Below are 21,641 nucleotides of genomic sequence, written 5' to 3'. Positions count from 1 at the left end.
CCTCACAACAGTACTTTAAAGTGGACAGTTATTAGGCTTAGAATGTATATGCCAGCCAGTTAAAAAGGCTTTATTTTTTCTATCATAATGTGTAGAACACATTTACACAGTAAAAACAGCAGCACATATCGATAAAGTTTTTCTACTCATCTACACAATTTTGTCCAAATATTCATATCTGTTGTTGCAGGACAAAAGCATCCAAAGACAATACATGAAGGAGTACGGCTGTTTTCCAGAATATTTTCATTTATGGATACAAATTTGAATTTCATGTAAGTTTTACTTATAATATAGCACTCTTCTGATTTTTCCCCAAAATATTTTAAAGTATAAAACCCATTCTAGCTTATGGACCATTATTTGTAGGCTGTATGTGGGTCATTCATGAATTAGTATGCCAGTTTCTAAATTTAACATATCATTCAGTAACTAGTGGGAACAGCCAATTACGAGAATTTAAATTCCACAGAAAAAGAAATCTGTCTTGTTTGCTAGCATCTAGAATACTCTGCTCAATATGCATTTGCTGCATGAATATTTCAGGGGACTGCTACACATGCAAAAATTATCAATGCACCTTTCACTCAAAATTACATATCACATAATAAATTTAAGTAAAGAAGGAATATTCATGGGCTGGGGATTTAGCTCAGTGGTTCGGTGGCCTGCCTTGCAAGTGCAAGGACCTGAGTTCAATCCCTGGTACCAAAAAAAAAAAGAAGGAATATTCATGGGCTGGGGATTTAGCTCAGTGGTTCGGTGGCCTGCCTTGCAAGTGCAAGGACCTGAGTTCAATCCCTGGTACCAAAAAAAAAAAGAAGGAATATTCAGGAATTTTAACAAATGCGAATTTCAGTTAAGAAAATCTAAAAGGTATCAAATTATTACAAACATTAAAAATGTATGTTAGGGCTGGGGATTTAGCTCAGTGGTGCTGCCACCTGCCCTGCAAGTGCAAGATCCTTAGTTGGATTCATCAGTACCAAAAACAAAAACAAAACAAAAGTGACAAACACTTAAATTCTAAAAATAGGGCTGGGGATTTAGCTCAGTGATGCTGCTGCCTGCTTCATAAGTGCAAGGTCCTGAGTTCTATCCCCAAATAAATAAATAAATGTAAAAACTACAATAGTAAAGCAGTAAATGCTATATGAAAAAACCCACAGAGTTTAAGAGACAATCAATAGAAAAAGGTCTACAGATGATAAATGTCACTGTAATTTTTAAAATAAATCAATGAATGGATTAAACAGCAGATTAAATATAGCTGAAGGTAAGTTAGTGAACTGAAAGACAGACTGAGGAAATTACCCAAAATATGATGATTTTGGGTGTGTGTTCCTTTTATCTTTTTTTTTTAAACATAAAATGCAGGTTAAGGGTTATGAAACAAATGATGGTCCTAACTATGTCCAGCAGGAGCTCCTTACCCCAATAAATGTAGAAGGGCAACATTCACAGGGATAATGATCAATTTTTTTCCACAACAAAACATGAATGTTTTATATAAACATGGTGAAACTACAGAAACCTAAAGGCAAAAATTATTCTATGAAATGAAAAAGAATATTGTAAAATCATAAGCCAAAATAAAGCCTTTTTCCTAATTCTATTCTCATTTTCAAATACAGAAAAAGGGCTATCAGGTATTAGTTTAAACCAATGACCCACATGGACATTATTCACAAGCTAATCAAAAATCAAGGGATATGTGAGCTTCTTAGATGCACAAAGACTTTTAAAAGCATAAACAGGGATAGAAACACCCAGCCAAATCAACTTCTCAATCTCCTTTCTTCTACCTTAAAAACTGATTACTGTAAAACTCAACTGTTGATATATTTCCTTTCATAATAACCCTTTTGACTTTACAAAACAAAGATGTTTTAGAGTCCAAAATTGTTTTAGAGTCCAAAAACTTTCAAGACAATCTGAAATATTTGTATCTAAAATCTCTTGTCGTACAAAACATTTTGTGCCTTTCCATATTATATATATATATATATTTCTGTCAAGAAAGCATGGGTTAAAAGTTAGATATTTTGGGCCAAACTAAGATATGGTTAATTCAGTTATACTGAAAAACAGAAAAGCAAAAGTGATGAAAATCTGCATTTACTAACTTTGTATTGTTAGAAAAATACTGCTCCAAGGGTGAAATGAAAGAAAAATATAATTCAAAGACAAAAAAGAAAAAACCTTAAAATTTGCTGAGCCTTATCATGACCAGATAAAAAAGAACTCAGCTTAAACTCAAAGCCATATTTTTCTGTATCAGAATTCTAACATGAAATGATTACCATGAAAATGCAAATTTATATCTATATTGAAAGGAAAAACAGACTTTTAAATAAAAAAGACTGGTTTCATTATGTGAACTGGCCTTGTCAATTTATTGTACCAGGCATGGTGGTACACATCTGTGATCCCAGCTACTCCACAGGCTGAGGGAGGAGGATCACAACTTTACAACCAGCCTGGGTGCCTTAAATCCTATCTAAAAATTAAATTTAGAAGAGGCTGGGGATATAGCTCTATTGCAGAGAACTTCCATAACATGTGTGAGGACCTGGGTTCAGCTTTCAGTATGCAAGTAAGGGAGAGATGGAGGGAGAAAGGGAAAATTTCATAATATTGAGAGAAACAATGTCCAATTCAGTAAATTCTTCAATCCTGAAGTTAAAAAAAAAAAAATCTTTAATTATGTCAACACAGAGATGTTACAGAAAGAGAAAAATACAGAAATAAAGGCCTTACACATGCTGGTAATCACTCTATAACTTAGCTACATACCTAACCTTGGAAAAGAGTAAATTTAAAAGTCCTTAAAAAAAAAGTAAAAATCAAAACAAAACAAAATTTAAATGCTATTTAAAAATTGTTTCGTACAGGAAATATGTAAACAGCGCATTATGTCAAACTGGCAGAAGTCTGATCACATACTCTGCAATACAAAAAGGAAACAGGAACTCATACACTGCTAGTGGAATGTCACATGTTAACACCTCTGAGTGATAAATTAGGTAATAGCTAGCAAAATTACATGTGAATTTGCCCTCTGAAATTGCAAATGCAATTCTAGGAATCTATCCCACAAATATACAAAGATATGATAAAAATACATGCACAGAAAAAAAATTTTTAATTGATAACACATTAAAATGATATATGTTGGATATATGTTGATACATGCAATAAATGATATGTTGCATATAATAGATTTAATAAAATATGATGTTCAAATTAATTTCACTTTTTAAAAACATTGGTTATAGCTACTAGAAGATTAAAAGTACATACGTGGCTCTTAAAAAAATACATGTACAGTACAAGGCCTTATTAAAAGTACTATGTGTAATAGTAAAAGTGTTAGGCATATCTGTTTACCAGCAAGGGCTAACTGAGTATCTCATATATCCATTGAGTGTGGTACTATAACAAAAAAGGAATGCTAATGATCTCTATACAGAGGGATCTGCACAGTATACTATTAAGTTTTTGGTTTTTTTTTGAAGTACAGATAATTTCTCTAAAAAGGCTGATATAAATCCCAGCACTGAGGAGGCTGAGGCAGGATAATCAGTGTGAGTTCCAGATCAGCGTGGGATACACAGTGAATTCAAGGCCAGCCTGAAGATCCTATCTCTTACCCCCCCCACCAAAGTGGTATATATTTATATTAAAAATAGTAATAATGAAAGTCTAGTCGGGCGTTGTGGTGCACGCCTGTAATCCTAGCACTCGGGAGGCTGAGGTAGGAGGATCGCTGTGAGTTCAAGACCAGCCTGGGCTACATGGTGAGCTCCTGGTCAATCTCATTACATAGTAAGACCCTGTCTCAAAAAACCAAAACAAAACAAAACAAAAAAAAAGTCTAAAACAAATTTTAAAACAGGCTTTTTGTAGGGGTAAAAGAAACAGGGATTCAGGACAAAAACTAGACATATCAGAATGTAATTTCTTTTGTAGATGTGACATGAACCATGTAAATTTCTTTTACAGAATTATAAATTAAACCAAAATAAAAATAAAAAGCAATTTCTTGAAATAAAAAAAGGAAGGGAAAAAAATGCCCAACTCTCCATTCAGCTAAACAAGGAAGAATAAGTAATTTCAAGTGCTCTCAAAGCCATAATTTAACCATACAATCCTAGTGAGATATGCCCAAAACACCACAGATACAAGGAGAACTATTCTTAAATCATTTTAGTAGTAATTAAGTCAGTATTGACATAGTAAAATATTTTTATATTTTTAATAAGACAAAGCAAGTAAGTAATTCAACTAATATGAGGAAACAGTAAACTCAAAAGCCTTAAAAATGACTGAGCTGGCATACACCTGTAATCTCAGCACCCTTGGAGGTTGAGTCAGGATTCCAAGTGCAAGTCCAGCTAGACAACTTGGAAAGACCCTGTCTAAAAATTTTAAAAAGGAGGGAGGGAGGGCACCTGGGGATGTACCTCAGTGTAAAGGCCCTGGGTTTAATCCACAGCACCGAAGAGTGCGGGGAGAGACTGACGTATTTGAAAAAAAATATTTTTTTTTTTTTAGTACTGGAAATCGAACTCAGGACCTTGTGCTTTCGAGGCAGGCAGCAGAACCGCTGAGCTAAATCCCTGGCCCAAGACTGACATATTTGATGGCATAAGAAAATACATTTTCTCCAAGGCAATAGTTATCAAAGGAAAAATAGGCCCAGTGAAGAAACTGGATTAAAATACAGCTATGTGCTGAAGACTGATGTTTTAGTCAATGACAGACTGCATATACGATGGTCCCATAAGATCATAATGGAGATGAAAACTTACTGTCACCTAGTTACAGAATCACCATCATACTGTGTTTGTGGTGATGCTAGTGTAAACAAACTTACTGTACAGCCAGCTGTATAAAAACGTAAAACATACAATTAAGTATGTATGAAATATTAATATGCAATTTAAAAAGATAATAACTATGTTACTGGCTTGCATATTTACTGTACTTTTTCTTAATTTTAGAATGAACTCCTAGTTACACAACTTTTTAAATGTTTACTGTATGCTGTTATACCCCACAGCAGCCTCATACATTGTGTTTACTGTATCTCTTGATCTACACAGAGGCCAAGTTCAGAGACTGACTGACCTTACTACCCAATTTTGTGTATGTATGCTCTATGATTTTTCACACAAGGAAACTCCATAAGAACACATTTCTCAGAATTTATTTCTGCCACTAAGCAATGCATGACTATATTAACAACTAGTAACAGCAAAAGACCAGCTTCTCCAAAATACTGTATTTCATCAAACCCAAGAAACTGTTGTAAGATGTACTATTGTTTAAACTATGTCATCTATCATTATAAAATGCATAAATGTCAGATGCCAATGTCTTAGACAACACAAAAAGAATCTTATGAATAATACTGTACACATCAAATAGAAAAATGGACACAAGATATTAACTGACAATTATCAAAAAAAGGAAACAGAAATGGACTACATGAGTGTTTAATCTCATCCACAATAAAAGAAGTGCAAATGAAGACTAGAAGATACTATTTTCATTGGTAAAGATTAAAAAGTTGATCTTACTATGACAGAAATGTAACACAAAGCTAACAAATATTTCCATAGGGATAAAAAAGTAGCTGTGAATACTATTTACCTCTGGGGTAGGGAAGTTGGGGTTGGGCTTACAGTTTAAAAACATCGTGTTTCAAGGTGGAAATTTTTAGTATGTAACTTTAAAAAAATTTTGTAAGCAACACTTGCCTTTTTTCCTTTTGAGGTTTCAGAATCCTTATCATCTTCTACACTGAGCAGATTTGCTCCACTACACAGAAAATAAGGGGAAAGAATTTTAAGTAACAATTATAATCTATACATTAAATTCAGAAGTTTTATCTTCTATGCTCACCTAATTCAAGCTATCAGCAAATTTTTTCAGTTTACTGAAATCAATAAAGGACAATATAGTAAACTATTTTAGGCTTTGTAGGTTACATACATGGTCTCTATATGGTCTCATCTTTGCCAACATAGTATGAAAATACCCATAAACTACAGGAAGCTGTGTTCCAATAAAATTTTTAACAGTGAAGTTGGTGCCAGGCAGGACTGAGATCATAAGCCACAAATAAATCTTGTTTTTTAACTATGAATTTTGTATATTATTATTAATTTCTCCTTTCTTTGACTGACATTTAAGGAAGCAGAAGAGAGAAAAAACTACATTACAGGAGAAGAAAATACATCGTTAAAGAAAAAAATCAACCAATAAAAATGGCACCTTAAAAAACAATTTTTTTAATACAACCATGATGGTCAAAATCAAACACACATTTTTGAAGATAATTCTGCTAGGCTTCTTATAGTAAAATTCTAGATACTTCAGATTTTTTGTTTCGCTGCTTTTATATATACCCCAACTTGTTAGAAATTCTTACATTTTTGTAAAAGTGTTTGAAAGGAAGCTGAATTTCATATTTAATCCTATTTTTTCTGAACTATAAAAATAAATATCCCAAAAAGTTTTAAAAAATCAGAAAACAAAACGAAGACAATAAAATAGTGACTTTAAATAAGAAACTTACTAGTTCAAAGCTCTCCTTCAAATAAAACTTCAAGGCACATAAAGTGGTAATGATGAATGGAGCTGCTGCCCAGACAGATGTGAAGCACCTACAATATTCAGTCAATACGCTCTGAATGACTTGTGTAAAGATTTCGAGAAAATATTTATAATTTTGTAGAACTTTGTGTGTATATTCATGTTTCTCTACATTTGTTTACTAGTCAATGAGCAATCAGAGCAGTAAAAAACTGAAAGCTGCTAAATTTGCAGCATACCATAGGACTTGCAATAAATACTATTGAAACTAGTTTTTACACAGATTTCATTTCAAGTACGTTAACAAAGTGTAACGAAAATTTTGCTTAACTTCTGTCTGGGTAAATACTTGGGTTTATCACTTACAGTGGTGCTTTCTCTGACAGGAATCTGATCTAAGATTAAAGTAGTGGTAGTAGTGTCACAAGAAAAGAAAGATACAGAATTAAAATCTTACACAAAATTGAAGAATCTTAATCTGGGTTCACTTACACACAATAAATGATGGCTTTTCAAACTGCTGCTTGAACAGAATGCATTTTTTAAAAATGTCCTTAATTTGAAATCTGTTGTATGATCAATTTTTAACCACAAGTTTACATGTATTTTATTTGTACATTTCAAACAACTAAGAAATATAACAGCAAAATTATTTACCAATAAAGAACTGTGGTGTCATTCCTTAATGCTGCCATGTATGAGTTAAATGTCCACCTTTCTCCTGGTACTGAGAATTAAACCTAGTGCCTCCTTAAAAAAAATTTTTTTTTTTTAAATTTTGAGTCACAGTCTTGCTACGTTTCTAAAATTGCTCAGGCTGACCTTGAATATGCAATCTTTTTGTCTTAGCCTCCAAGAGTGCCAAGATTATAGGCATGTGCCATCATAGCCAGCTCAAATGTTTTTTTAAGTGAAAAATACCACACTTCCAAAAAATCTACCTACTGGGTGTGGTGGCACACACCTGGGACCCTAGCATTTGGGAGGCTGAGGCAGAAGGATGACCACTAATTCGAGGCCAGCCTAGACTACACAGTTCATTGAAGACCAGTCAAGGCCAGCCTGAATTACAGAGCAAGACCCTGTCTCAAAACCCAAAGTAACAATAAAAACAAACAAAAAAACTTTCTACAGAATATAAATTGTTTTTGCAACAAAAAGTTTCATTCTTATAAAATAATTGAGGGAAAACAAATCCTTACTCTTTATTTGTATCTCCTTCATTTTCTTCTTCATGATCAAAGCTCCAATTATTTTTAAAACCTCCATCTCTCTTAGACTCTGATCTAGTCAAAGCTGAAATAAAAACAAACTGAGATAAGTATTTATTAATAGAATTATTCAGTATGTAATAAATTTGAGCATTTCTCAAGCTTGATTAGATTTTCTTTTAATTTGATTACTTTTGACTTCTTGTAAACATCTTACTTTCATAAAGAAAAAGAACACATTAAAAACTTTTAAAAAAAATTTACAGTCATCTATATGAGAAAAACAGCTGGATAGATAGCCTTCACCTTAAATTCAATCATCTTTGCCTTTTAACAAAAGACAAACAAAAGGTACTCTGTATCACAGGTATTCTGTACTTAATTTTATGACAAGAAATACTGTAGATCAGAACATCAAAGATGCTCATATCAATGTTAAAAACATTTCCTAAGTACAAGGCTTACCCACCCCCCACGAGCTGTCCTGAAGCCACAAAGTGGGAAACTCAAAAGTGAGAAACTTACTAGTTTCTACTAGGTACTACATTCCAAAGCTGGAATTTGTCTTGGAGCTACAAGACAAAAACCTGCTATCCTAGAACCTGGATTTTAAATTTAGAGTAGCAATAAGAGAAGTCAGGTTGAAAATCAGAGGACCCAAATGGCAGAATCCTGATTGGGTGAACCAAAGGGGGATTAAAAAGGAAACTCACAAAAGAAAAGACAACAGGGATAACTGATGTTTTCTTGGCCCTGTGTTTCTGAGATGAACTAAAGACAAAAATATGTCTACCTTATGGTTTGGGCCACAGTCTAACTATCTGTGTCTCTTCAAAACTCAGATATTGCGATCCCAACCTCCAAGGTGATGGTATTAAGAGGTAGAGCCTTTGAGAGATATGGAACAGAGTCCTCTGTTTGGATGGGATCAATGCCCAAATAAAACAGACCTAAGGGAATTTGTTTGCCCTTCCACTACTGGAAGATGTAGTAAGAAGGTGCCATCTATGAGGAAGTGGGCCCTTACCAGATCCTGAATTTGGACACTTTAATCTGACTTCCAGCCTCCAGAACTGTAAGAAATGTATTGTTTAAAGGGTATCCAGTACATGATGCTTTATTACAGGAACCCAACTGGACTAAGACAAGGAATTTCTAACCATAAACCCACAATTATTAAGGATTGAGGCCAGAATTTTCACAACCTAGTAGAACAGAAAAGCCCATAATTAAAATAGCCTCCTCTTTGGTCTCAGATGCTGAAGCAAGATGAAGAGAATGTTACTATTTGTAAAGCACTGTGACAAAATACACACAATGTACCACTGCTGTGACTCTAAGCTTTCAGAAGCTGCCCTGTGGCAAATGTGACTCCCCTCCCAAGCATAAGAGAAAGTATACTGGAATGCCAAGGATAAAAGACGAAATAACCATTGGGACTATTCAAATGGGTACCTAAAAATTGTATGCCACAGATTCATGCAGATTTCATTAAAAAGTACCACCTGAACCCATGAGAGCAACTACTGCAGCATCTAGATCATGTTGAGACTATCAATGACTGGCTAAGCAAATGTTCCAACTTTTTAAAATAACTAAATAATAAAAAAAACCAAAAATCCAAAACCCTCTGATGAAAAGATGCTCAACAGAATTAGCTAACAGGGTAATGTGAATCAAAATCATAATGAGATACTACATCTTAGCTATTAAGATGGCCCTCCTTTTTGTTTGTTTTAATGGGAAGTGGTTTCAGCTGGGATGGGGAGAAATTAGAACTCTTGTGCACTGCTGGCAGGAATGTAAAATAGTACAACCATTATGGAAAAAGTCTGGTGGTTTCTCCAAAAGTTAAAACACAGAATTAGCAATATGATCCAGCAATTCCACCTCTGGGTATATATTCAAAATAACTGAAAGCATGAACTCATCTGTACACCAATGTTCACAGCAGCATTACATTAAGTCAAAAGGCAGAAACAACTGAAGTATCTACCTGCAGGTGAATGAGTAAATAAAACACATACACACACACACACACACACACACACACACACACACACAGCAACATTATTTAGCTCTTAAAGGAATGAAATCTGATGTATGCTATACCATGAATGATCCCTGAAAATACTGTACTTGGTAAAATAAGTAAAAGACAAATATTGTATAATTTGACTCAAATGAGGAACTTAGAATAGGCAAGATTCATAGAGATAAAGTAGAATACAGGTTACCAGAGGCAAGAGGGAGGAGTGGAATGGAATTATTTTTTAATAGATACAGAGTTTTTGTCTGAAATAATGAAAAAGTTCTGAAATTGGATGGTGGATGGTTATACAACACTGTGAATGCACTTAATGCCAAAGCATTTAAAAATAATTAAAATGGCAAATTTTATTATGTACACTTTATCACAGTTTAAAAAAACTAAAGGAGGAAGCCTCAATGTAAGCAACATGAGCAAACATAAATCCTCTCTAAAAACACGTAAAGCATCAAAGAAAATCTCAAAGATATAGAGAAAAAATGAGTCCACAAAATTATGAAATAGGAGAAAACAATTTATGGGCAAATCTAAAACTTCTTTACACATATACTAGGGTTGAAAAGATGATAAATAGCAGATAACAGAAAGAAGATTTTTCCCTGTAAGAAAGAAGTTACAAATAAGCAAAAGGGGAAGCTAGAATGAGTGCTGTGATGCTAGAGTTGGATATTATATGAGCTCATGTTTACTAAATACATACACAGAGGAATAAAGATACACACACACACACACACACATATGTTGTAATATGGATTAGTATACACAGCAGCCTGTGTTCTAAAAGGATCTAGGCGCAATGATACCCCAATAGCAATGAGCATGCTCAAAACCCAGTCTTGCATTCTAAATACCATTCTCTCTTATAAGACTAGGCACTCCTAAGGGAGAAGAACGACTCTGAGGGCAAAGGCTGGAAAAACACAAGATGAATCTACAGTACTTACAGGGCCAGATTACAGATTTTAAAAAAAGGGGCAAGAGTGAGGCATGTCAAAAGGTTCCATGAACCAACCTGAAAGAACAACTGTAGCAAAAAATAAAAAGCAAACAATATCAGCACTGGATTATAACCCCCAAATAAAACAAATGGGGATAAGGCTACATCTTTCTTATAGAAAATTCTGAAATAATACAGGCACATTGTCCTTCCTATAAGAGTGATCTCCCACCATTCAGTATGAGTTGGCCTTAGTAACTCACTTTCAAAGAGATGACAGAAAAGGAAGAAGAACTGATTGAGGAGAAATCCAACATACACTATCTCAGCCAAGTGGTCAAGGTTAGCATCAGTGATGATATGTCTTATTCACAGGGCACATCCTTTAACATAGTGTGATATTTTCCTCCAGAATTCATAGTATCAGTTTAGTCAGCAGTAACAAAATAGACAAATCCAAACTTGAGGCTATAAAATATATGACTGTCAATCTTTAAAACTACCAAGGCTGTGAAAAACAAGTAAAGGTTAAGAAATTGTCAAAGATCAGAATAGACCAAACAAGAACAAAAGCCAAACCCAAAATTCTGGATTTGATTTTGGAATGCTTAAGAGAATAATGGAATAACTGTTGAAATCCAAATAAAGCTGGTAGTTAAAGTAATAGTATTATAATAGTGTTAAATTTCTGAGCTTCAACACATACACAAATGGCAGTTAGGTATGGTGACCCACACCATAATAATTCATCACATTGGGAGGCTGAGGCAGGAGGATCTCAACAGCCCAGCCAGGCAACTTAGTGAGACCCTGTCTCAAAAATAAACAACTGTTTGCTGAAGAAAGAAGGAAGGAAGGAAGGAAGGAAGGGAGGGAGGGAGGGAGGAAGGAAGGGTGAGAAAGAAATCTTTGCCAATATTTTTTTCCAAACTGTTAAGAAAATAGCACCAACCTCACCTAAACTTTTCCAGAAATTTGAAAGAACACTTTACAGCTCTTTTTATGAAGTCAGAATACTTAATCCTAAACCTAACAATGGCATTCAAGAAAATTACTGTCCTCTGCAATCTCACATGAAGATATATAAAACTTTGTTCTGTTTTGTTTTTTGAGACAGGGTCTCACTATGTAGTTGAGACTGACCTGGAACTCACTATGTAGCCCAGGCTGGTCTTGAACTCACAGCGATTCTCCTGCTTCAGCCTCTCAAGCTGACATAGAAAACTTTAAGTAAAAGATTATTAAATTAAATCCAGTGATACAGCAAGAACACATTAAAATTAAGCCAGGTTTATTGCAAAAAGCAAAAGTTAATGCTTGACATGAGTAATTAACAATACTCATTCATAACGATCAAAAAATCTTAATTAAACCAGGTATAGAACATCCTTAATCTAAACCTCCAGCAAACATCTTACTTCTCACACTGTAATAAGCCACATCAAATCTATTCGACTATGTAGTGAAGGCCCTACTTGGTGCACTGAGACAAAGGGGTGAAATGTCTAGGAAGACTGAGGAAAAAAGAGCAAGAAGAAAACTTATGTACTGAACTCCAGAAAGGCTGCTCACTAACTGGCTACAGTAGGGTACCTGATGAAAGAAAGTAGTTTTATCCTAAAGGTTATTAGTAAAAATGTAAACAATAAACATGTAAGAAAGAATGTACCTAAGAAAGTTCATCATTTGGGAATGATTACAGTAATAACTCAGTCATGAATCAATAAATGCTAAAACCAGTGAGTGAGATTTGATGAGAAACAAGATATAAGCCAGATGTGGTGGTGCAAGCCTGTGATCTAGGCTACTCAGAAGGCTGAGGCAGGAAGAGCAAACCTGCATTTGGAATTTAAAAATTCAGGATCAGCCCAGGGCAGGCCATTTAGCCAGACCCTGTCTCAAATACATGGATGGACAGCTCAGCAGCACAGCACATGCTACGCACGTGAGAGGCTCTGGCTTCACTCTCCAGCATCAAAAAATAGCAATGTCAACAACAACAACAAAACAAACACCAGGATATTTACTTCTCTCAAAGTAGCTCTCACACACCATTTATTAATTACAAAGGAGAGCTGGAGATTTAGCTCAGTGGTTCTGCCATTTGCCTCGAAAGCACAAGGTCCCAAGTTTGATCCCTGGTACCAAAAAACAAAACAAAACAAAAAAAAAAACACTTCTACAACATTCCTTACTGAAAAATAATAATAAACCTGAATCATGAGGTAACACCAGATGAACTCAAATTGAGATATACCCTAGCTACAAAATAACCATCACATTTTGCCAAGATCAAGAAAAAAATTGAAAAGAAATTTCCATACTAAGGGAAACAAAAAAAAATAAATGTAATACATGATTTTATATTGAATCCTGAACTCAAGTTTTTTTTCTTTTACATTAAGAAACACTCTTAGGTCAAGTAGTAAAAGTTGAGAAATAATTGTAGATTAGATAGCAGTATTAAACCAGTTTTAACTTTCTGATAGCAGATAGCACGGTGGTATTTTCTGTTTCATTTTACAGTATAGGGACTGAATCCAGGGCCTTCCCATTGAGCTGCATCCCCATCCCTTTCCATCCAGTTTTTTGGAAACAAGGCCTGGCTCAATTGGCTAGGCTGGGCTCTACATTCGCAATTATTCTGCCTCAGCCTCCCAAAGTGCTTAAGCCATACCTGCCTAACACTCCAGTTTTTACAAGAATGTACAGTTTCTCAGAAAAGTTTGGAGGTGGAATTATGAATTAATGAGGGTTACATGGGTACTATGTCTGAAATTTACTTTCAGATGGTCAGAAATAACATAAATTTAGGTAGATATAAATATATATCTGGAAGGCAATATGATAAAGAAGTTTTAAATGTTGATATTGTAAGTCTTTGTAGTAGCCTTACAACTTTCCTATAAAAGTAAAATTATTTCAAAGGTTAAAATTTGTTTTTGGTACCGGGGATTGAACTCAGGTCCTTTCACTTGCAAGGCAGGCCACCGAACCTCTGAGCTAAATCCCCAGCCCTAAAATTTTTTCAAATACAAGGAATATACAAACTACCAATAAATTGTCCAATTCTGTTCCTCCAGCCTATACTGACTGCTACACTACTGCTGAAACAAAAACTAAAGAAATGAACAAAAATTAAATAAAAGTTACAGAAGACCAATAGACCAATAAAACCAAAATATTTCTTAAATCACACAAATACCCCAACGTTAAGTCACTAAAGGAAAAATAAATGATTATACTGTTTATAAAAATCATTCTATTTAAAAATTGCAAAATAACTTGGTAAGATGTTCCAGCCAAGATTTCTATTCAAAGATCACACTCCATCATCATCACATAAAATAAAGTCTTACACTAAATTGGCCTTTGATATTTTTTGAACGTTGGATGGAATTTTTTAAATATGGCAACAAAGATATTCAACCTCAGTAGAGAGTATCATAGGCTCAAACCACCATCTGATAATGAAATCAGATCACGGCTACCTGGCAACCTACACAAAAATGGCTGCTTTACCAATTTAAGAATTTATCCATAGATTGGTATTGCTGAACCTGCAGAGTTATGACAGTGATGTTCAGGGCAAAGAAAAAAATGACAACCTTTTGAACAAAGTAGAAGAGAGAATGAAAGAACTGAGCCAGGCCTGTATTGGGCAAGCGAAGCGTTTATCAATCATAGTTTGAGGAGGGGCCGTTGACTGGCCCACTGCTGATGCGTGCTTGGTTGAGTATGACATAGATGAAGTAGTAGATTTAACATTCTACACTCGAAGCAGTTTAGAAATATTCTCATCTTTAGCGGGGATGTTAATTTGGCAGAGAGTGATTTGGCATATACCCAGGCCATCACGGACAGTGGCAAAGAATACACTGACAAAGATGTACTGATTCTGGGAGGCAGAGATAGAGGCATATTATGTGAAATAGTCAAACAGAAACCAGAGACAGTCACTACAGTAGAGACTGACCAAATGGTGGTTGATGTATGTAAAAAAATATATGTGCAAATATATGTAGTGACGGCTTAGACAATCTTAAAGGAGACTGCTTTGAGGTTCTAATAGAAGATTGTTTTCCAGTACTGAAGAGGTACACCAAAGAAGGGAGAGAGTTGGATTATGTGATTAATGATTTGACAATTGTTTCAATCTCCGCATCTCCAGAAGAAGATTCCACAAGGGAGTTTCTCAGACTGATTCTTCACCTTTCAAAGTACTGAAACAGGATGGGAAATATTTTACACAGGGGAACTGTGTCAATTTGAAAGAATCCCTGTCCACTCTATGAACAGCTTGGGCGCCTGTACTGTCCCACGGAATTCTCGAAGGAGATAGTCTATGTCCCTTCATACTTGGAACTGTGGGTATTTTACAGTTTGAAGAAAGCTACATCCCAATGACGTGTGCTGCAGATAGCCTTCCTGACCGCCATATGCTGTACATGCCATCAAGATGTGTCAGGCAATCGAATGTGACTTCCTTAGTTTTCTCCTTTTAATTATTTTTAATTTAAAAAAGCAAATGGAAAATGTATATTTTGATGAACTAGGGAGCTTTTCTTTTGAAAGTCAGCTGAAGGACAATTAGAACAGCAAAGACTGATAATGCACGGACCCCCTAGAATGGGATTTTTGTTTTTATTTCTGTGTGGGTTTTTTGTTTTGATTTTGGTAGAGCTTAAATTTGGACCTTTGAAAAAAGGAGCATCATTGTTTTGTTTCAGAGGGAAGTTCTTGATGGTTTTTAAAAAATTGACTTAGATTTAAAATTTGGCGCTTTTAAGAGAGTTTCACTTTTCTTTTAACTAATGAATAGCAATGCTTCAATTAGTTACAAAAGAGATTTTAAAAAAAAGGATACCCTTGGTTAGCTGTCAGTAAACTATGACGCAGCCAAATGTGGCCTGTTATCTGTTTTTTATAAGAATGATTTTTACATTTTTAATAGTCAAGAGAAAAGAAAAATCAAAAGAAGAATGTTTCTTAACACAAGATAATTATATGAAGTTCAAGTGGACATAAAGTTTTATTGAAACATAGTTATACTCTTGTACTACCTATGACTGCTTTCTTACTAAAATGGCAGTAGTGACTGTGACTGACAGAGATTTTATGACCTACAAAGAACAAGATAATGTCTGGCCCTTTACAGAAAAAAGAGGCTGACCTTTGCTGTTATCTTGGTTGCTTTTCTCTCGTTGCTGAGACAAAATACTTGATACTCAAAGGGGGAAAGGTTTATTTAGCTCACAGTGTGTAGAGGTTTCAGTCCATAATCAGCTGGGCAAAGCAGGGTGGCAAGGCAGACAGGGATCACAGAAGAGAAACAGTTTGTGGAGGACAGAAGGTAGCAAAAGCAACAAAAGACCTCAAGAGCAATATTAAAATTGTCTTTCTGCCCCTTATCTTATCCAGACTACTTAGGGCAGGTAGCACTCATACCCTAAATCCTAGTGCCCTTGAGCCTATCATAACACCACAAATCAATTCCAGCATCACATACTCTGGATCCAGCCACTTCTGAAAAGCCCCCCACCTATAACTGTCCAAAGGCTTTGGGGGGACATCCAGACACAAACCGAAAGAGCCGTATAGAATTGTGTTCACAAAGAAATAACTTTTCCAGATTTTCATAGACCCAATACGATGCTCACACAGTAGAAATGTGTGTGACAGTAAAAAGCTGCACACAACCAAAACCTCCACAAATGGTAGAATGATTTAAAAAATGATTTACAGTCAGTTCTCTGTATCTTCAAGTTCCACATGCACAGATTCAACCAACTACAGTACAGGCCGAAAATATTTGGGGAGAAACTGTACTGAAAAAGTATAGACTTTTTGGTTATTATTCTCAGAACAATACAACTATATACATAGTGCTTACACTATATTATAAGTAATCTAGAGATGATTTAAAGTGTAATGGAGCCGGGTGTGGTGGCGCACGCCTGTAATCCCAGCACTCGGAAGACTGAGGCAGGAGGATCACTGTGAGTTGAGACCAGCCTGAACTACATAGTGAGTCCCAGGTCAGTCTCAACTGCATAGTGAGACCCTGTCTTAAAAAAAAAAAAAAAAAAGTGTAACAGGAAGTGCATAGGTTCCATGCAAATACAATGTAAGGGACTCACACTACAGTAGATGTTGGGGTAAACCCTTCCTTTTTTGCATCTACCTCCTCTCCACAGGCAGGGGTTTGGTGGTTATTATCCCCATGTGTTTCTTTATACTTTGCTCTTGATGTATGTACTTCTAACTATAAACACATATATACATCTACTGTAGTGGTAATGTTTCCTTGTTTAGGCTAGGAAACCGAACACAAGTATCTGCTGTTTTATCCTTTATAATTCAAAGAGATTTTTAGAACAATAACTATGACCAAAAAAATTTTTAAAGGACACAACTAAGAACATTAACCTCTGCAACTTAGAAATATAAAACCAGTAACAAAAAAAAAATATATAAAAGAGAACTGTAAAAAACCCAGGAAACATCACTAAAGCAACTTCAGGTGGCTCTTCAGGGCTATCAACTCAGTGTCTGAGAACTGTCAAGATTCTCCAAAGGTACAGGCTCTCTTGAAAACTGTCAAGAGTCCTCAAAGGCACACACTACAGATGTTGTCCTGTTATCAAGTGAGAATACACTGCTGCAAATGGAAACCACAGGAGGAGGTTGGCATAAATCAGCTGAGCCCTCCCTATCAGTTAGGCAGCAGTTCGCCATGTTGGTTTTGCTGTAAACCTTCTTATTGTCTATGGATTAGAAACATCAATAAGGTAGTGGTACCTTATTCTCAAGTAGTACAGTTGGCAGATAAGACAGTTATTTCAATTGATACACACAAAGTTCCAAAGCCAGAAAGTGAACAACTCAGAAATAGCGTGGAGCCATGTGTGGTGGCACATGTCTGTAATCCCCACACTCAGTAGGCAGAGAGGCAGGATGGTGAGTTTGAGGCCAGTCTGGGATATACAGTGAACTCAACAGCATGACCCTGACTCAAAAAACCCAAAGGCTACCAACCAATCCAAACTACTGAGAAACAAATGAAACCTGTAAATGGCAAAGACTGAGAAGTTGACACTCAAACTTATGAAGGAAATGCTAATGAAGATTCAACTGCTACTATTACAGAACGAAAATATTCTTTGATAATACTTGGGTAATTATTTTGACAAAAAGAAATCATTAATTTTGAAGATGGGGGAAAATCACATCCTCAAACTCTTTAAAACCAAGCAGGAAATGTACTTGAAACAGGATCTCCACACAAAAAGAAGACAGCCTCCAAAGGCAAGATAAGAATAACCTGACACTAGGCAGTGTCCAAACACCACAGTTTACTTGGGACTGTCTCCATATTAGGAGTGAAAAGCCCCATATCCACAGGAGAGGACAAGTCCTGATAACTGTAATGGATGCAAAAGGTTCCAAGAAGTATAAAAACCTAATGTAGCCAAAGAAATGAGCTTAAAGCAACACTATTTTTCATGTCAAATGATTCCATACAGATTACACATCCCATTCTGTGATTGCTGCCACTGTTTTTACCTAGCACTTGTGCTATGGTTTCCATACAATTTTAAATGCCCCCTTCCCCCAAAAATTCACACATTGAAAGCTTGGTCCTGGGCTGGGGAATTAGCTCAGTGGTTCTGCCACCTGCCTCACAAGCACAAGGTCCTGAGTTTGATCCCTGGTACCAAACAACAACAACAACAACAAAAAGCAAGTTTGGCCCCCATGGTGGCAGTGTTGAGATAATGTGGCTCTTTAGAAGTTGGAACCTCTGGAGAGGTCACCAGGTCATTGAGGGGATGCTCTCAAAGAGATGATGGGAACCCCCAGTATTTCCAGCTCCCTGCTTTTGAGATTTGATCCCTCCTTCTGTATGTGCTTTGCTACCTGACACGAGATCCTTCCTAGAATTGGTGCTATGCTTTTTGGGCTTCCAGCCTCCAAAGCGTTGAGTTAAATAAAGTTTCTTTGTAAGTAGCCTGTGTCAGGTTAACTTCATTATAGCAATGAAACACTAATACAGTTGACAACCTTAATCTATAGTTCACAGTGGATCATCCATTATTCCAACTCTCCAACTAATATGATTTAGGTGTACAACCGAAGTGCGTTGTAACCGTGAGCACCTAACAGTCTTTGATTAATGTGCTTTCTTATGAAGATACTATTTAATCCAAGACCTGTCATGTAAAGCTACAAGATCCCAATAATGAATGTAACTGTACTGCATACCTAAAATGTACCAATAATCTCAATGAGAGAAAAAAAAAAGATACTGTTTAATGAAAACAAGAAGGATTTATGGTATAGCTCTAGACATCACTACATGAAACAAATACTGGAAGGAAAAGTTTCCTTTTTTTCTTTAAGAGAGGGTCTCATTAAATTGCTGTTCTCCAGGCTGGGCTCAAATTTAGGATCTACCTGCCTCAGCCTCCAAGCATGCTAGGTTACAGGTGTGTGCCATAATGCCCAGCTTCCTACATTTTTTTTGTCTTCAGAGTCCTAAACTGCCCAGTATTAAGAAACCTGGATTTTATGCGACCGGAGATAGGGAGTGGCAAAACTGACTGGGGAAGTAGGCATGACCTGATAATTACAGAATCCCAGAGCACATGCAGAACAATTCACAAAGCCCTTCACGTGGATGTCTCACAAGAACTTGAGCAGGTTTTTGACAGGATGGCCTTGACCTGAGATCAGCCTGAGGAGTGGGTGATACAAAAAAGCACAGTCTGCCCTGAGTTTTTGCCACTGTGATCTCTCTCCACAGTCGCCCACCCTCATGCTGTATGGAGTACTTTTCTTACTTTTACTTGGGCCAAACTCATTCTGCAGAGCCCGTTTCTTTTCCTACCTTTAATAAAACTTTGCTACCAATAAAACTTTGACAAAAAGAACCTAGAAACCACCTCTAGAAGGAGACTCCAGCACTCTAAAACCAGGTAACAAGACCTGTCATTTTCAACTAAATGTGGTGACACGTTAATGTAATCTTAGCACTATGGGAATCTGAGGCAGGAGAATCTCAAATTCAAGCCCGGCCTGGGCAATTTAATGAGGGGAAGGCCCAGTTCCCCCACCCTTATCCTTAATGCGGTCCAAGATCCCCCACTGAATGCATGATGTCATGGACAACATCAAAACCCTATAATTTAATGCCTTTTCCATCTTAATTAAGCACTTATTACGCACTGTAGCCATAACTTTTGTAGTTAAGAGGTGTGACAGTAAATCTAGTATGAATTTTTCTTCCTTACATTTATTCATACAGTAAATCTTTGCAACCTCAGTGTAAGAATCCTTTTCTTTTCCTAAGAACTTTCGCCTTTTCACCTAAAGGAAGCATTTTACAGCTTCTTCAGCATATTCAAGTTGCCAGCATTATTACTCTTGCACTTTGGAGTCATTTCTAAGTAAAACTGAACACAAGCACTGTGACAGTAAGTCAATATTATAACCAAGATGGGTAACTAAGTGACTAAATAGGTTTGTAGCACATGTAACTCACAAGCCAGATGGGATGGAGATGGACGGTGCCAAAAATCTCATCATGCTACTCAGAATGCAGGGCAATTTAAAACTTAATGTTTATTGGTGGATTTCCCATTTAATGTCATCAGACTATGGTTGATCACAAGTAACCAAAACCAAAGAAAGTAAAACTGCAGGTAACAGGGAACTTCTATACTATGACTTTGTTGAAAGAATGTAAAAAAAGGGTATGAACTCTTCAGGCAATGAAGCAGGAGGATCATAACTTTAAGGCCAGTCTGGACAACTGAGCAAAAACCCTGTCTCAAAAAAGTTAAAGGCTAGGGATGTAGCTTAGTAGCAGGGCACTTGCCTAGAATGCACAAGGTCCTGTGTTCAATTCTCAATGTCAGGAGAAGGCGCTAGGCTGGTGCAGTGGCACATATCTGTAATCCCAGTACCCCGGGAAGCAGAGGAAGGAAATTTCAAGTTTGAACCCAGACTGTTGGACAACTTAATGAGACCCTGTCTCAAAAGAGGGGAAAGAGGGAAGAGATGTAGTTCAGTGTTAAAGCCCTGGATTCAATCCTCAGTATTACAAAACAAATAATTCATTCATTAAATTAAAAAGAAAAAAATATATATAATAAAAAATGGTTGGGTATGCTTCAAATGGCTAAACATTCTTTGTATTCTTCCCATTGAATGGTGGGATCTACTTCCTTTCCTTGAATCTAGGCTGGCACTATGATGCTATAATTTCTAAAACTGGGCCTTCAGAGATTGGTGGCATTCTGTTTTTGCCCTTTTATAATGCTACTTTATCAGTAAATAATTCCTCATAATTACCTATTTTTTCCTGCTCTAGTCCCCACACCTTCAGAATAAAAAGGAATACTAAGTTCAAGGTCACCTGGGATACAAATAAGTTTCAGGCCCTCCTGAAATGAGCTGTGATTCTTAATCAGGTCCCTCACTCCAGGCAGATTTATCCACTAATTTGTATGGGTCACATAACTCTTTTATATGTGAGTTCTTTAAATATTCAACACATTTTTGTTTTTTGGTACTGGGGGTTGAACTCAGGACCTTGTGCCTGTAAGGCAGGCAAAGAGCCACAGAGCTAAATCTCCGGCCCTATACATATTTTTGTAACGGCAAGAAGAACAATCAAGCCAGTGTTGGCACACACCTGTAACCCCACGGAATAGGAAGCTGAGGCAGGCACACTGCCCAGAGTTCACAACTAGCCTGGACTAACTATATACTGAGTTCAAGGTCAGCCTGAACTACACAAGAGAGACTGTCTCAAAAAAAAAAAAAAAAAAAAAAA

The 21,641-nt window shown here is 36.1% G+C and overlaps 1 protein-coding gene and 1 pseudogene across 1 annotated transcript in view; one reads left to right on the top strand and one right to left on the bottom strand.

The window, feature by feature from the left end:
* The window catches only part of Senp6 (SUMO specific peptidase 6), an 88,095-nt gene extending 78,766 nt beyond the window's left edge, over window positions 1-9,329 (bottom strand). The window contains exons 1-3 of the mRNA XM_010617914.3: window positions 9,317-9,329; window positions 7,806-7,899; window positions 5,766-5,826 (exon numbers count right to left, since the gene is read on the bottom strand). Of these exons, the coding sequence (XP_010616216.1) occupies window positions 5,766-5,826; window positions 7,806-7,899; window positions 9,317-9,329 (168 nt within the window). The remainder of the gene's footprint in view (window positions 1-5,765; window positions 5,827-7,805; window positions 7,900-9,316) is intronic.
* A 4,942-nt stretch (window positions 9,330-14,271) lies between these two features.
* On the top strand, window positions 14,272-15,208 carry LOC104857829 (annotated as a pseudogene).
* Window positions 15,209-21,641: the final 6,433 nt, after the last annotated feature.

The sequence above is a fragment of the Fukomys damarensis genome, unplaced genomic scaffold (genome assembly GCF_012274545.1).
Source record: "Fukomys damarensis isolate Sample0158 unplaced genomic scaffold, DMR_v1.0_HiC HiC_scaffold_27, whole genome shotgun sequence".
Classification (NCBI taxonomy): domain Eukaryota; kingdom Metazoa; phylum Chordata; class Mammalia; order Rodentia; family Bathyergidae; genus Fukomys; species Fukomys damarensis.
This window is presented reverse-complemented; position numbering and strand designations above follow the sequence as displayed.